Source organism: Netta rufina, assembly GCF_964035555.1.
Source record: "Netta rufina genome assembly, chromosome: 10".
Lineage (NCBI taxonomy): Eukaryota > Metazoa > Chordata > Aves > Anseriformes > Anatidae > Netta > Netta rufina.
The window spans coordinates 17,889,500-17,903,254 of record NC_140133.1 but is presented as its reverse complement, the minus strand read 5'-3'; the positions used below and the strand labels follow the sequence as shown (position 1 = coordinate 17,903,254).

The following is a 13,755-nucleotide window of genomic DNA, read 5'->3' as shown; positions in this document are numbered from 1 at the left end:
TGTGCAGGGCAGGGAAGTCCTGCTCCAGATGTGAGACCAGCAATGAACCAGGTGTGGCCGTAACACCCGAGGTCTGTGACAGCCTCTCCCATCTCCATCTACAGTGTTTGGCTTCTCAGAAATTGGATTTAGGACCCCGAGGCCAGAGCTGCCATCCCTGTGAGCCCCGCTCCATCTCTCCCCATCCACGAACCACGCAGCCATCCCTCATGGTGGCTGCGGGGAGTGGCGATGGCTGACACGGCGCGTGAGGACTGAGCACACAACCAGGCTGCCTCCTGAGGAAGAGGACATAAAAAAAAAAAATCCTTTAAACCATATCAGCGGGGAGCCGCCTGGCAGGGACACAACGGCGGCTCCCTCCCTGTGTGTCCCCCCCCACCCTCAGCCCCGCGTCCCGCTGTGGCGGAGCAGCGCCCGTAGAGGCGGCGCCATGGCGGCGGGGCGCGGGGCAGTGTGGGAAGGAGAGGGAAATATGGCGGATGGTGAGGAACCGTAAGTGCCCTGTATGTGCGCGCTCGGCCGCCCCCTTCCCCGCGCCTACCCGGGGACGGGCGGGCCCTGGGGGTCCCCTCTCCCTCCTCCCCGGTGCGTGTAGCGCGATACTGACCCTTCTTTTATTCTCTCTCTTTTAGGGAGAAGAAAAGAAGGAGGCTAGAGGAGCTGCTGGCCGATGGGTTAGTGCGGGGCTGCGGGCGCCCAGCCCGGGGCAGGGACAGGGACAGGGACAGGGACAGGGACAGGGGCAGGCAGCGCTTGCTGAGGGGCGGCCGGCAGGGGAGGGCGAGGGGAGCTGCAAAGGGGGCTCAGGACAGGCTGTAGGGGCAGGGGAAGGGACAGGGCGCTCGAACGGCGAGGCCTGGGGAGAGGGAAGGTCCCGGGAGGGGACCGAGGGGCTCACCCGCACCGGGGGGCTGGGGGCCCGCAGCTTGGCATGGGGGGCAGGCCGGGGGGCTGCGGGGCTTGGGGGCAGGAGCCGGGGAGCTGCGCTGCTGGCCGGGGAGGGCCGCTAGGCTAGGAGCAGCGGGCTGGAGTTTGGCCGCGAGTGAAAAAAATTCAGGCTGTGGACCCCCCCCCCCACCCCTGCCTCTGCTTCTTAAAAAGCCTCAAATCCCACGCGTCCTTCTTAACAGCCTCGGGAAGCTGACGTGCAGAAATCTTTAACCTCGTCTGCTATCATCCCATAACCCTTCCCTTCTGTCTCCCTGTGGCCCTCTTCCCACAGGTCGCAGAGCTGACCCCAGTGGTGGCCCCGCAGGCCCTGCATGTGTGTGGTGGTGCCAGGGTCACGGGCAGCCCTGGGCATGTTGGGCTGGGGGGTGCATGCCAAGCCCCCCAAAAAAGCATGGGGTGTGTGAAGGTGGCAGGAAAAAGGCTGGGCCTAAAGCAGCCTAAGGACTGTGCTGCTCTGATACCTTAAGATTTAAAATTATTCAGTGAAATGGATAAGGACTGGGTTAAAATCTAACAATGCGAATACTTGGTTGTGCAGTAACGGCACACAAACAAACCCTTAAAAAAAATCAGTCTCGGAAGTTAAACATAAAATTTCGGGTTGTGTCAGCGATGTTTTTCAGATCTCCACAATGTCCAACCCTGTAAAAAATCAGACTAGTGTATTCACAAAAGTGAAACTCCATCTGACCGGTATATCACTAGAAAGGAATATACACATCTGAATAGAAAAGAAGTACAGCTGCTTAGTGCCTGGTGGGCTGTATAGAATGATTTAAAAAAATCCTTAATGTCACCAAGCATTGTTTCTGGAACAAACCAAAACCAATACAATCCACAGAATGAATTACTATGTTTTGCATTGACACCATATTGTTTGCAGAAGTGATTGTTTAATACATATCCTGAAAGCTGGTGTAAAATAGATGAGTCCAGGATTCAGTGCAGAAGTGTTATGTTTATTCACAGCCTCCTAAAACTATTTTTGATGTAAGTTGTGAAAATTGGAGGAGGTAGAAAGTCAGATGTCAAAAGGTCCTCTATGAAATCACTTTTTTTTTTAAAGTGTTAATTCAGTAAGTTAACTTATGTAAAGCCAAAAGTTAAACCAAAATGAATTCAGTCAGCAACCAAAATATAGGCAAATTACGTTGTATTTATTCTTACACTTCAGTGAAGTTTTTCCCTGTTATTGGGACTCTTTTGCAAAATGTAGACCTGCAAGGTAAAGTTGCTACAGACATACTGTTTTGTCCATCTTCTGAATTCTGTGAGGACCAAGGATTTCACTTTATAGATGATGTCACTACATTTTCATTGTATTTTGAGATGAGATACAAGGAAGTAATAAATCCTAAACATTACTCTACAACCATTATTGATACAAGCATTCTTCATATTTTTTCATAGCAAATAACGCTTCTTATCAATGATGACATGACCTTTCCTAGTTAAGATTTTCAAAGCTCTTTATAACAAGCTTCGTTTTGTATTAACACAGAACATAATCATTCATATTCATGAACGATTCATGAGTGGAGCTTGTGCTTAAAAAAGGGAAGTGTGCCGTGCTACAGAAAGGTTTGTTTAGTGTAGGAGCTGATCTTACATTAGAAAATTACTTAAGCGAGCTGATTTTGAACTATTCCAGTAAGTCTTTTTAAAAGTTTAATTTTATAGTTATGTACTATTAAAAGTGACCTGCAAAGGGGAAAAAGGGTAGTGGAGTGTTTCATGTAAAATTCTGTCTCTATAATTAAGAAGAAAATAACTGCAAACTTACTTTTTCCCAAGTCCTATTGCCACTATGAGCAAGGAGGTGGCTGGAAAATTGGGGTGTTATAAATTCTGTAGTACTAATTGAGGGTGAAGATCATTCAAGATTCATACTCTTTAACAGTTGTTTAATTATACTACTATGGAGACTCAGTGGAGACAATGTTGGGCCTTGTTACTGTTACTTATTCAGTGCCTCACAGTTGCAGTAACATACTGATAAATTCACGATTTGTGAACTTTCTTTAAAAATTTCAAAAATAAAAGAATATGAGACTTGACGCTGATGAAAAAACAACACCCTCAAAACCTAAAGGGACAACCTTTTTTGTGTCCTTGTTAACTATGGGGGAAATAAAGGCATGAAGTGTACACCCTTTTTTTTTTTTTTTCTCACTTCAGGTCAACTTTTACTAGTAACAGCTAAATTGGGGATTTATTGAAATGCCTGCCTGTTTTTTTTTTTTTTTTTTTTTTTTTTTCTCTACTCGTTTATATTATTGCCTTCTAGTTCCACAAATAAAACCCACTCATGCAAGTGTCCATGCGCATAAATTCCATGCATATATGATGGACATGGATATGTGGATACATTTGCATGAATGGTCAGTATTTTAGGTATTTTTAACGTATACAAAGAAAAAAAGTGCATTTAGAGGTGTGGCTTTTTCTCTACGATTTTGCAGCTGAATTTACTATGTTCTGTGCAGAATGGCTGTTGATGGTGGGTGTGGGGACTCTGGAGACTGGGAAGGTCGCTGGAACCATGTAAAGAAGTTCCTCGAGCGATCTGGACCATTCACACATCCTGATTTCGAGCCAGGCACTCAAGTGAGAAACACTTACTTTAAATAAAAATCTGTAGTTTGTGTTGGCAACTAATGTAAACAGCTTCGTTAATTGACCACCAGCAGTGTATGAATACTAAAATTGCATGAAGACAGTGTATTTGAATCAGTTGAACAGTAAGATTCTGCAAGAATGTGTCGTATTCTTTTCATAGGCTTTTATTTCTAAATTTTACACTGTCAACTACAAGCTGGCTGTCATATGTAGAAATACATATAATATATAGCACAACATAAGAGTTACGCTGTCTTGGAGTTCCATGTGAAAAATAACATAATTTGTCTCTGTTTTTAAATAATTAGATGCAGTAAATCATTTATTGTATTTAAAGAAGGAATTAGGCTTAGTATGAATACATGCAGAATTGGGAAAGATAATATTGGGAAAGAGCTTGCAGGTGAATGTAATATTAAAGTAATGTTCCATTAGTTACTAGTTCGAGTTTAGGGTCTAGTAGAACAGCTCACAGAAACCAGTTATCTAGTTAAAACTCTTGATTCTTGGCCACCAATATTTTCTGTCTGTTTAAATTTATTTTTATTATATATAAAAAACCTTTTTGGAGGAAAAACCTTAAATTGAACCTTGTGCTTAAACTGAATAATAATAGTAAAAGTGGACCTTGCTTTTTTATGGCCAAATTAATACAAGGAGAATATGGACATCAACATGGGCTGGCTTTTCTGTAAATTGGGATGTAGGAATCACGTGAACACAACAACTGATTAAAGTCCACTATGTAATTACTCCTGCAAGCACAAAGTGTTTTATTGATCCAAGTTGTTTTATGTGAAGCTTACTAAGCACTGAAAACATTTGATAACGCAGTTGTACTACTTATGAAACAAAGGACAAATCATACTTTTTCCTATTTAGTCTATTAATTTCTTTCATTTTATATTTTCCACAGGCTCTTGAATTTTTGTTAAGCACATGTAAAGTACTAGTTATTGGAGCAGGAGGATTAGGATGCGAACTCCTGAAAAACCTGGTAATTACTCAGTTTTCATCCTTTGTTTATTAAAATCTTTTTTCCTTGAGGAAGTTATCCTTCTTTTTTGCTAATATGACATTTTAATTGTATATAACAAGATAGGTATAAAGTACACAACTACAGAGACAAATACTTTGCTAGTGAACTTGAAAGATTGTAATCTAATATAGGCCTTTTTTTTTTTTTTTAGCTATCTAAAAGCTTGTGATGAGGAACAGCATGGTGCTGTTTACGAAGCGTAGACAAAGGTTCACTTGCAGCCTTAGATTAGGCCTAATTTTGGGAATTTTCCCTCATGAGATCAAGGGAAATTAACTATACTAAGAACAAATCGTACTCTTAAGGATATGAAAGAAGTGTTGTTTGGAATACAGTAACTAAAACGTATCTTTTCAGATGCGAGATAATATTTTAAAATGATGTAGTGAACTAGCAAGAAGTGTACTATTAGTAGTCAAAGCTGAATATATTTTCAGTTCTCTTTACATGTTTGGATGAATTCAGAGTGAGGTTGGAATTGCTGGAATTATGTTCTTTCAAAGTGAAACTTCTAGAGCCAGTCTTGTTCTGTCTATGGTGACCTTCATGCCGTCGGAACCCATCTGGCGTGCCTGAGTACTGGCTCTCAGGTTTTCCAGTTCCTCAAGATCAATAAGCCTGAGCTTGTCTCCAGAGCTGCATCTCTATTGCTGAATCCAGTCTGTGTAATGAAAGCTTTATTGCATCAGACCAACATGCACTGTCCTGTATGGAAATTATGGAAATTGCTAAGGAGAAATAGAAATATAAGACCAGGGAAAATACACTACAGAGGTACTATAGCTTACTTGGTACAGCATTAGATTATAATGAATTCTCTCACTATGTGCTCTATGAATCAATTTTCAAGTATTTAAAATGCAGCTACGAGATTGTGTGGTGTCAGACGTTTACCCAATAAATGTATGAGTTTGATTTTCCTATTATTGTGGTTTTTATCCTTAGAAGCTCACTTATCATAGTGTATCACTGTACCATCCTATTTGAGTTCAGCAGTTTAGACTAATACTGTACCTTTCCTTGCTCCTATTCCATAATAATTTCTGTCCTTATGGATTCCATGGAAAATGTGTGGATTGATATAATAATTTAATATGAAATACAGTTTTTCTTTAATCTATACCAGCACTTTAATGTTAGTACACTTTGCTACAGAGTTTGTGTACTGGTATTTTACTATTCCGCAGATTATCTCCAAGCTTGAGGTGGTTGATAAATCAACGGCCTCATCAGGCGTTCCAATCAATTAATGTAGGGGTTTTGGACTTCTAGCACTTGGGAATAATCTTGTTCTGGTTATTGCTCTGTTACTGCTCTGCATAAGCAAGGTTTTACTTGAGGAGACTGTGCCAACTCCAAGGCAGTTTTCTTTATTTGAAAATTTAGTGCTGGTGAATTTAACTTGTGCTTTGGGCTAGTGTATTGTGTTTATTGGGACATAACAAACTAAATCTCTTGATAACTCATTGAGAGGAAGGATTTGTGGGATTTCATAAATCTGCTGCATGCTCAGTTCCCATCTTTCAAAAAGATTTTAAGTGTATTTCCTCAGATTCTACATTTATTTTTTCTGATACACACTTTGGATTTACTCTAGTTGTGAGGGAATGTTGCAAATTCCCCTTATAGATGAACCTACCGTTGATGGAAGTATGTTATGATAAGGTAGGGTAAAACAATATTACATTCAATAGAACATTATCTTTGACTGTTGAAATGTTACTAATTCCACCTGTCTAAATATCAGCATTAGCAACCCAGCATTGTCACAAAGAAAGCCAATACACCTGTCTGCACAAGGAACAAAGAACTGATATGTTTGTTCCTTCAAAGGTTGTCTCTTTGCCATTTGGAATGAATCTTGGAGCACTGTAAGCATTTTGCTTCCTCTTAAGTAAAGTTGACTCTCTTTTCACAGGCACTGTCTGGTTTCAGACAGATCCATGTTATTGACATGGACACTATAGATGTTTCTAATCTTAACCGACAGTTTCTGTTTCGGTAAGTGATTTTTTCATGATTTAACTTTTTGGTTTTGTTTTGTTTTTTAAGTACTTAAACATTATATATAAATATGGTCATTATTTTGTTTGAACAAAAAGTCATTAAAGCTTTCTGAACTTGCACATTGCAATAGTACTTGCAATTAACTAAACATTGTGTGTTTCCTTCTTTTTTTGAGAACTGTGGTGTCAGTTTCATTGTGAAGAAAATTAACATACCTTCCTTACCATTCAGATACAGTTAATGACAAAGGGAGTAAGTGACACCAAAGTATATTGCATGTGGATTGAGATACCGATTTCTCTAGTACCCTTTTCGTCCAAGCAAATTGAAAAACTTTTTTTTTTTTTTTTCCTGGACTTAGATAACTCTGGGGCTCTCACATCAGATGTTTTACAGGAATGCCTTAATATTCTTGTAAATCCATATCAGTAAATAGTCTTATAATTAGTCACTTAATTCGGTATCTGCAAGACATAGACCCTCAAAAGACTGAATGTTATTAGGGTGGTGCATTTGAAATTACTTCGCTTTTTTTCCAGACCAAAGGATGTTGGGCGACCAAAAGCAGAAGTTGCAGCAGAATTCCTGAACAGTCGCATCCCCAACTGTGCTGTTGTACCGTATCCTTTTATGGTGAAGTAATAGCCTTCAAAAAACCTAGAAAACTCTGTAGGTGGTAAGAGTATCCAAAATATTTTGCTGCAGTCCTCTTTTTCCATACAATAAAGAACACATACATTCTGCTGATGGTTGTGAATTCATAGAGAGGCATTAGCATAGAGAAAATATGCATGAAAAATCAAGCCTAAGTTATAAGAAATTATCTTGTGTTTTTCCACTGAGTCTTTTTATTCAAATTACATATTCTAATTTTCACGGGAATGTTAGAATTACAAGTTTATTCACCAGAGAGCTTTGAGCATGTACTGGTAAGACGTTAATTTATACACATAGAAGAGCACTGCAGATAGAGACCTCTGAGAGCCTCTGTCCTCTGTGAGAGCCTTTCTATTGCTAAACAGTTTTGTCTGCTGAGCTTTCTCTTGTGTATGACTATGACATTGTGTCCCTTACTTGTTTTACCAGTTGCTAGAACTTGTGGGAAATTTTGAATCTTCCAATCACTTAGTTTTAAAAGAAAGCCTCTTGTGAAATTATTGTGATAAATTATATAATGTTTTGGCTTTAGGTTAGCAAATGGAAGACAGTAAACTCAACTGTATTATATGTATATTCCTTTATTGTGCTTACGTTCAGATATTTTAAAAAGATTCAAGACATGGATGAAAGCTTTTATCGACGTAAGTGGTATTTGGTTGTATTCCAAACAACTGCAGTTATTGCTGCTTGCTGCTTTTCCTGCTAGCTAGATTGCTGATTATTTTAGCCTTCTACAATGTACTAAACGTATACTGGTGACAGAGTTAGCAAATAGACAAAACTTAAATGTGTCTGTCTTAGACGTGACCTAGGGCAGATGGTTGAACATATGGTCAGTTCTTCCGGAAAAGTTATGGACAGAATACAGTGGTTATTTTAAGAAGTATGCATTAGTATATTCAAATAACACTTTTTCCCCCCCCTCTAGAATTTCATATTATTGTTTGTGGGCTGGACTCTATAATTGCAAGAAGATGGATAAATGGCATGCTGGTAAAGTATTCAATCTTTTTAAAGCCTGGTTATTGCTTGAGTATATATTACTAAAATTGATCAGCCTTGTGCATTAAAATGAAATAAGGGCTGTTGAAACTCACGGCCTTCTGTACCTATTTCTACTTTATTGTTATTGTGAAAAGGATCGGGTGCATGCTCTCTCATGTGCCTTTTTCTTGAGGAGTGTTAGTCAATGTTTGTGCAGTGCCCTGCAGTGGTAATTTCAAAGTTAGGGTATGTTGCTTGGTGTCCTGTGCAGTCAGTCAGGTTTTGAAAGTCATAAGAATGCAAGTTCCACAGCTTCTCTGGATGCTCTCATTGTGAATGTTTTGTTCCTTAGCTAAGCAGTACTTGCATTTCTGAAACTTGTAAATGTTGTCTTTGGGAGCCCTGCTGCTACAAAGTAATAGAAGACTGGTGATTGAACTAAGTTCTTTCATCATTGAGAATTTGTTTAAAAAATAATTATGGTTTGCTATATGGAAATAAGAGCGTTTATTGTGTGTGTGTGGAGGGGTTGAAGATGGTAGATAGTCTTGTACACTGACTAATAAGCAGTGTTTTATAAGCTGTGGACCCTTAAAATAGCCAGTACTTTAACTATTCAGTTTTATAGTAAACCATTAAGAATAAGATCTTTAGGATTTTTTTTCCAACAGCTTGTAAAAACAAACACTTTTATTTGTTAGATGTCATTTTTACGTTATGAAGATGGGGTACTGGATCCAAGTTCCATCATACCTTTAATAGACGGAGGGACAGAAGGTTTCAAAGGAAATGCTCGTGTGATTATTCCTGGTATGACAGCGTGTGTTGAATGCACACTTGAACTTTATCCACCACAGGTAATTTCCACTGATGTTTCCATTTTGTTTATATTCCTCTTTCTGGTTTGCTTGTTTCTTTTCCCAGCACTATACATAATGTATTCAATCCTTTTTCCTGTCTTTCTCCTTGTCCCCAACCACTCAGGTCAATTTCCCCATGTGTACTATTGCATCTATGCCCAGACTACCAGAGCATTGTATTGAGTATGTCAGGATATTGCAGTGGCCAAAGGAGCAACCTTTTGGAGGTAATTATTACATTGCATCGGTGCTAAAGTAATATTTATCATTGTAACTAATTTGTTTTGAGCTAGGCGTACACACCTACAATCCAACCTTCTAATCATATGTGACGCATTTGTCCTATTGAAACTGAGCCTCCTCTGAGATGGTGAAAGATATAAAATGTTAGAACTGATAGTTTTAGAAACTATATTTTGATATTTAAAGTTTCCAAGTGTCAGGTTTTAATATTTAAGTGGGGTACTGATTTTTCCACAAATAAAGAGAATGTTTTTAGGCCAAAATAATGCTATATTTCTGAAGAGGTCTTACAACTGTAACTTGTTTGTAAATTACTGTAGAAGGTGTTGCTTTGGATGGAGATGACCCTGAACATATACAGTGGATTTACCAGAAGTCTTTAGAAAGAGCATCACAATTTAATATTAAAGGTGTTACCTACAGACTCACCCAAGGTAAGTGTATGGCATTTTGTTGGGTTTGTGGTGGTTGCAATTAGCCTGGATTGGCATTCTTTGTGTTTATTGTGACTAAGCTGGCAGCTCTGATGGGAAAGAAATAGTTCTCGTTTCCCTTACCGTCTTAAAACAAAAACAAGCAGCATGTTTCCTGTGCCAGCACAAATATTTTATGATGAATCAGATGTTTAGGTATTCATGATGAATCAGAGGAACTTATTTGGGACAAAACTGAACATTCTTTTTGCCATTTTATTTTTAACCTGGAGCAGCTCCATGGTTTGCATTACACTGTGACCACTTCTGCTGTGTCAAAAAGTAGGAACAAAAGAACGTGATTGCCTCTTTTAGCAACAGTTTATGCCAGTTTATGCTGCTTAAAACTGTATCATCTGTTCTTTACTGCTGCATATGCCTCTGTTCACATGCAAGTGCAGAAGGCTGCTGCTCATGTAATCAGCTTCTTAACTAAATAGAAAAGTGGAGAATCTCATACAGGATCTCCAGAATTTGTAGTAACTTGTATATCTTTGTGGACCTTTAGTACAGAGAATGGATTTGAAATGCTGGGCTCAAACTGCCACACTTCAACCTCAGTGTGCCCTTCTGTCCTAGAAGGGTGAACTGACTCCTTGAGTATCTTTCTCAGATTCCACCTATTGTATTGCAGATACTTTCTCTTGGAGCAGCTTATATTGGTTTATTAAATAGTAGGTTTTTGGCAAAAGTAAGGGTGAACCCCAGTTCCTCTGGGTACCTTCTGTAATTATTCTAGCTAAAAATAATGTTTCATTATGGTTTTTTTTGGAAAAGATGAAGATGTATGTTTTGTTTTTACAGGGGTTGTTAAACGAATTATTCCAGCAGTAGCTTCTACAAATGCAGTAATTGCAGGTATGTTGAAGGAAACAGGATATTATTTCTTACTCATTTCAGCTCTGCTTTATTGACTGGATTTTTGTGAGGTATCAATTTGGAATAGAGAATTTGAGGAGGACAATATTAATTTTTAAATGGGTTAAATTTATTCTTACATTTTATTTTATTTTATTTTATTTTTTTGCCATGGAGAAACTGCGTGTGACTCTCTGTGAATGTAAAACTCATGTATGATGGGGAACAAGCAAAAGCATATGAGTGTGGGGAAAAAAATAATTGGAAAACACGATATATAAGCTTAACATGGTTTTAGATTAGTGACAAATCTATGATGAACTACTTCTAGGTACCTTTAGGTGTTTAATTTTTCCTGTTGTTTTTTTTTTTTTTTTGGTCACTGATATAGTTTTGCGCACTTAATATCTGTGTGTTCTGAGATGGAGTTGGAAAGCAAAGGAATTGTTTTTTGTTCTTTTTTGTCATTACAGCTGTTTGTGCCACCGAAGTTTTTAAAATAGCCACAAGGTACCTTATTTCTTATTAATAATGTGCATGATTTCCAAGATAAGGACATATATTAACACTAAATGTGTTTGCCATTATAGTGCGTACATTCCTCTTAACAATTACTTGGTGTTCAATGATGTGGATGGATTATACACTTACACATTTGAAGCTGAAAGAAAGGTTAGTGTTACTAAAGGCTTACAGCGTTATTTTCTTGATTTTTATTGAAGTTTCTGAAGTTCTAAAAGCAGAAATTACAATGTTACTAGTCTGGTTCTCTTCCAGAGTATTACTTTTAGCACATAGGATGTTTTTTTTTTTTTTTTTAGAACTTATGTAGTTTTGGGGTGGTGGTTTGTCCACATAGAGTAGGACAGCAGGACTGTTTAATTCTAGATCAACAGATGTGTTGTTTGACATCCTGACAATGAAATGTTTTTTTCTACAAATCAGTTTAGCAAAAACTATTGCATAGTATGCATAGTGGCATATTTAATTTTTGCCCATTTAGCCCAAAATTCTTAGTATTTGGAAAAGTAGCTTCTGATACAGGCACATTTTTCAGACAGCTACTTCTGTGGTGCGTGCTGGTGCAACCCTGGGTTCCGAACGGTTATGCTACCTGTGGAGGAAAACAGTAGTTTGACTTCCTTGAAAGTGAATCGTGACGATTTCAACTGTTATACAGTAAACACAGTTAACAGTGTAAAACAAAATCTTAATAATACTTGTAAGCAAATCTTCTCAAAAAAAAAAAGGTTATGACGATTGTTTTGAAAGATATAACCTGGTCTCCTGTGCTGCTTTGTTGTAGGAGAACTGTCCGGCCTGCAGCCAACTTCCCCAAAACATTGAGATTTCTCCATCAGCGAAATTACAGGAGATCTTGGATTACTTGACAAATAATGCTTCATTGTAAGTGTGCAACTATTCTGACTTATTTGATAATTTTAGGTAGTTTATAGTTTCAAAGATATATTTTCTACTTGTGTTTTATCTAATTTATCTAATACAATTTTTATCTAATTGTCTTTTTTTTTTTTTTTTTTTAACTGTTTTATATATATAGGCAAATGAAATCTCCTGCAATCACAGCAACCATGTATGGGGGGAATAAAACACTTTATTTACAGGTAATCTGAACGTGTTTAATTTTGCTTAATAATCTTATTTTGTTTAAATTTACTTGTCAGAGTTTAAAAGGGAATGTTTTGGCTTTATTTTGTTGTTGCAGACGGTAGCTTCAATTGAAGAACGAACAAGGCCAAATCTTTCCAAAACACTAAAAGGTAACGTGCAGTTCTCACATGGAGATTGCACATACTCTTCTAAATAGAAAGATGGTCATTCAGTGTCACCCCTCTGTATGTATGGCACGTGTAGCTTTGTTTTGCACTATACAGTGGAATGTGCTTCATTACCCTTTTCACATGCAGTGTGCCTTTCTTGGGTTGTTCTGGAATGAATTTTCAAATTGCTTAAACGTGAAGTGTGGAAAGCTGTCATCTGGTGAAGAAAAACTTTGTAACAAAGCAAGCTGATAATTTAGGTAGATTAAAGGTACTTCAGTACTGGTTTATATATTTCTTGGGGCAGTCTGTTAGTTTCTCAGCTGAGTTAGATGACCATTAGTTTAGCTAGTGAGCTGTATGCAGCTTTATTTCATCATATTTATAGTTTGTGTGAATGGCATTCGTAACTTTTTTTTTTTTTTCTAAACACGTGGGTTTGCTGTATGTAAACTTTTCTTTCTGTTTCAGAATTGGGGCTTGTGGATGGCCAGGAACTTGCAGTTGCTGATGTGACTACACCACAGACTATGTTGTTCAAACTTCACTTTATCACTTAATTTACAAATAAGTAAAATGCTTATACAGCAAGAAAAATCTGTACCCACCTTGTAAAACAAACGTACTCTGTGGATGTTAAATTAACCGGAAATGTTCAAGTTAGTACTAGCATCGTTGAAGGTTAGGTAATGCAAATGAATCACCGTATTTTGGAATTGTATGTAGAAGCCAATATTTGGTGGATTATATTGTACAAATGCGTACTGGTGTACAGAACACTGATGTATAGGAATACCCTTTTTTCAGTTTTTGTTGTCAAAATGTTAATAATACTATCAGACACATGGGAATTTTAGGGTGGCCAAAAGTCTTGTCTTTTTAAATTTGAATGTGTATGCGTATACATACATGCAATGAGACCTTCTGAAAGGAACCACAGCAATCTGGATTTAAATCATAGCACTCCTGTATGCTTGCCGAGTCACCTTAAAAGTAGGAAAGAGCAATAGATTAACATGGGCAGTTTCCTCTTATTTGATATTGATCTGATCAATTGTATGTAAGTTATTAAGTATGGAAGAGCTCACTTTGTTTGCAAGGAAACTCAGAAGGATGAAACGAACAACTGTACAGGAAAATAGCGATATGTGCATTTGCGGTCACAAAACAGCTGCTGCATACAGTGTTGCAGACTTATGTTCAAGTATCATTGGTGCTGTTAAGGTATTTATTAATAAAATAATAATAAAAAAAGACTCCTTAGTTTGTGGTTTATC

General features: G+C 38.0%; 1 protein-coding gene across 3 annotated transcripts; it reads left to right on the top strand.

Moving 5' to 3' along the window:
- Window positions 1-413: 413 nt before the first annotated feature.
- UBA3 (ubiquitin like modifier activating enzyme 3) lies at window positions 414-13,711 on the top strand. Of its 3 annotated transcripts, none has more exons than XM_084292607.1 (18): window positions 414-495; window positions 636-677; window positions 3,441-3,561; window positions 4,490-4,570; window positions 6,531-6,613; window positions 7,159-7,239; window positions 7,877-7,920; window positions 8,208-8,272; window positions 8,965-9,120; window positions 9,248-9,350; window positions 9,687-9,800; window positions 10,644-10,697; window positions 11,171-11,207; window positions 11,288-11,369; window positions 12,004-12,104; window positions 12,259-12,322; window positions 12,424-12,478; window positions 12,950-13,711. In XM_084292607.1, exons 1-18 carry the CDS (start codon window positions 434-436, stop codon window positions 13,036-13,038), a joined length of 1,434 nt encoding a protein of 477 aa, XP_084148733.1. In that variant the 5' UTR covers window positions 414-433; the 3' UTR covers window positions 13,039-13,711. The 3 variants fall into 3 exon arrangements, with proteins under 3 accessions (XP_084148733.1, XP_084148734.1, XP_084148735.1); XM_084292609.1 differs by having other exon boundaries at window positions 469-506; XM_084292608.1 differs by lacking the exon at window positions 636-677 and having other exon boundaries at window positions 452-495.
- The last annotated feature ends 44 nt before the right edge of the window (window positions 13,712-13,755 follow it).

Bases quoted from the DNA above. Each gene is read 5' to 3' on its own strand.
- UBA3 (XM_084292607.1), top strand. From the start codon at position 434: ATGGCGGCGGGGCGCGGGGCAGTGTGGGAAGGAGAGGGAAATATGGCG. The intron at 9,121-9,247 runs GTAATTTCCACT...CCAACCACTCAG, and splicing joins TTGAACTTTATCCACCACAG to GTCAATTTCCCCATGTGTAC. The intron at 12,479-12,949 runs GTAACGTGCAGT...TTTCTGTTTCAG, and splicing joins TCTTTCCAAAACACTAAAAG to AATTGGGGCTTGTGGATGGC.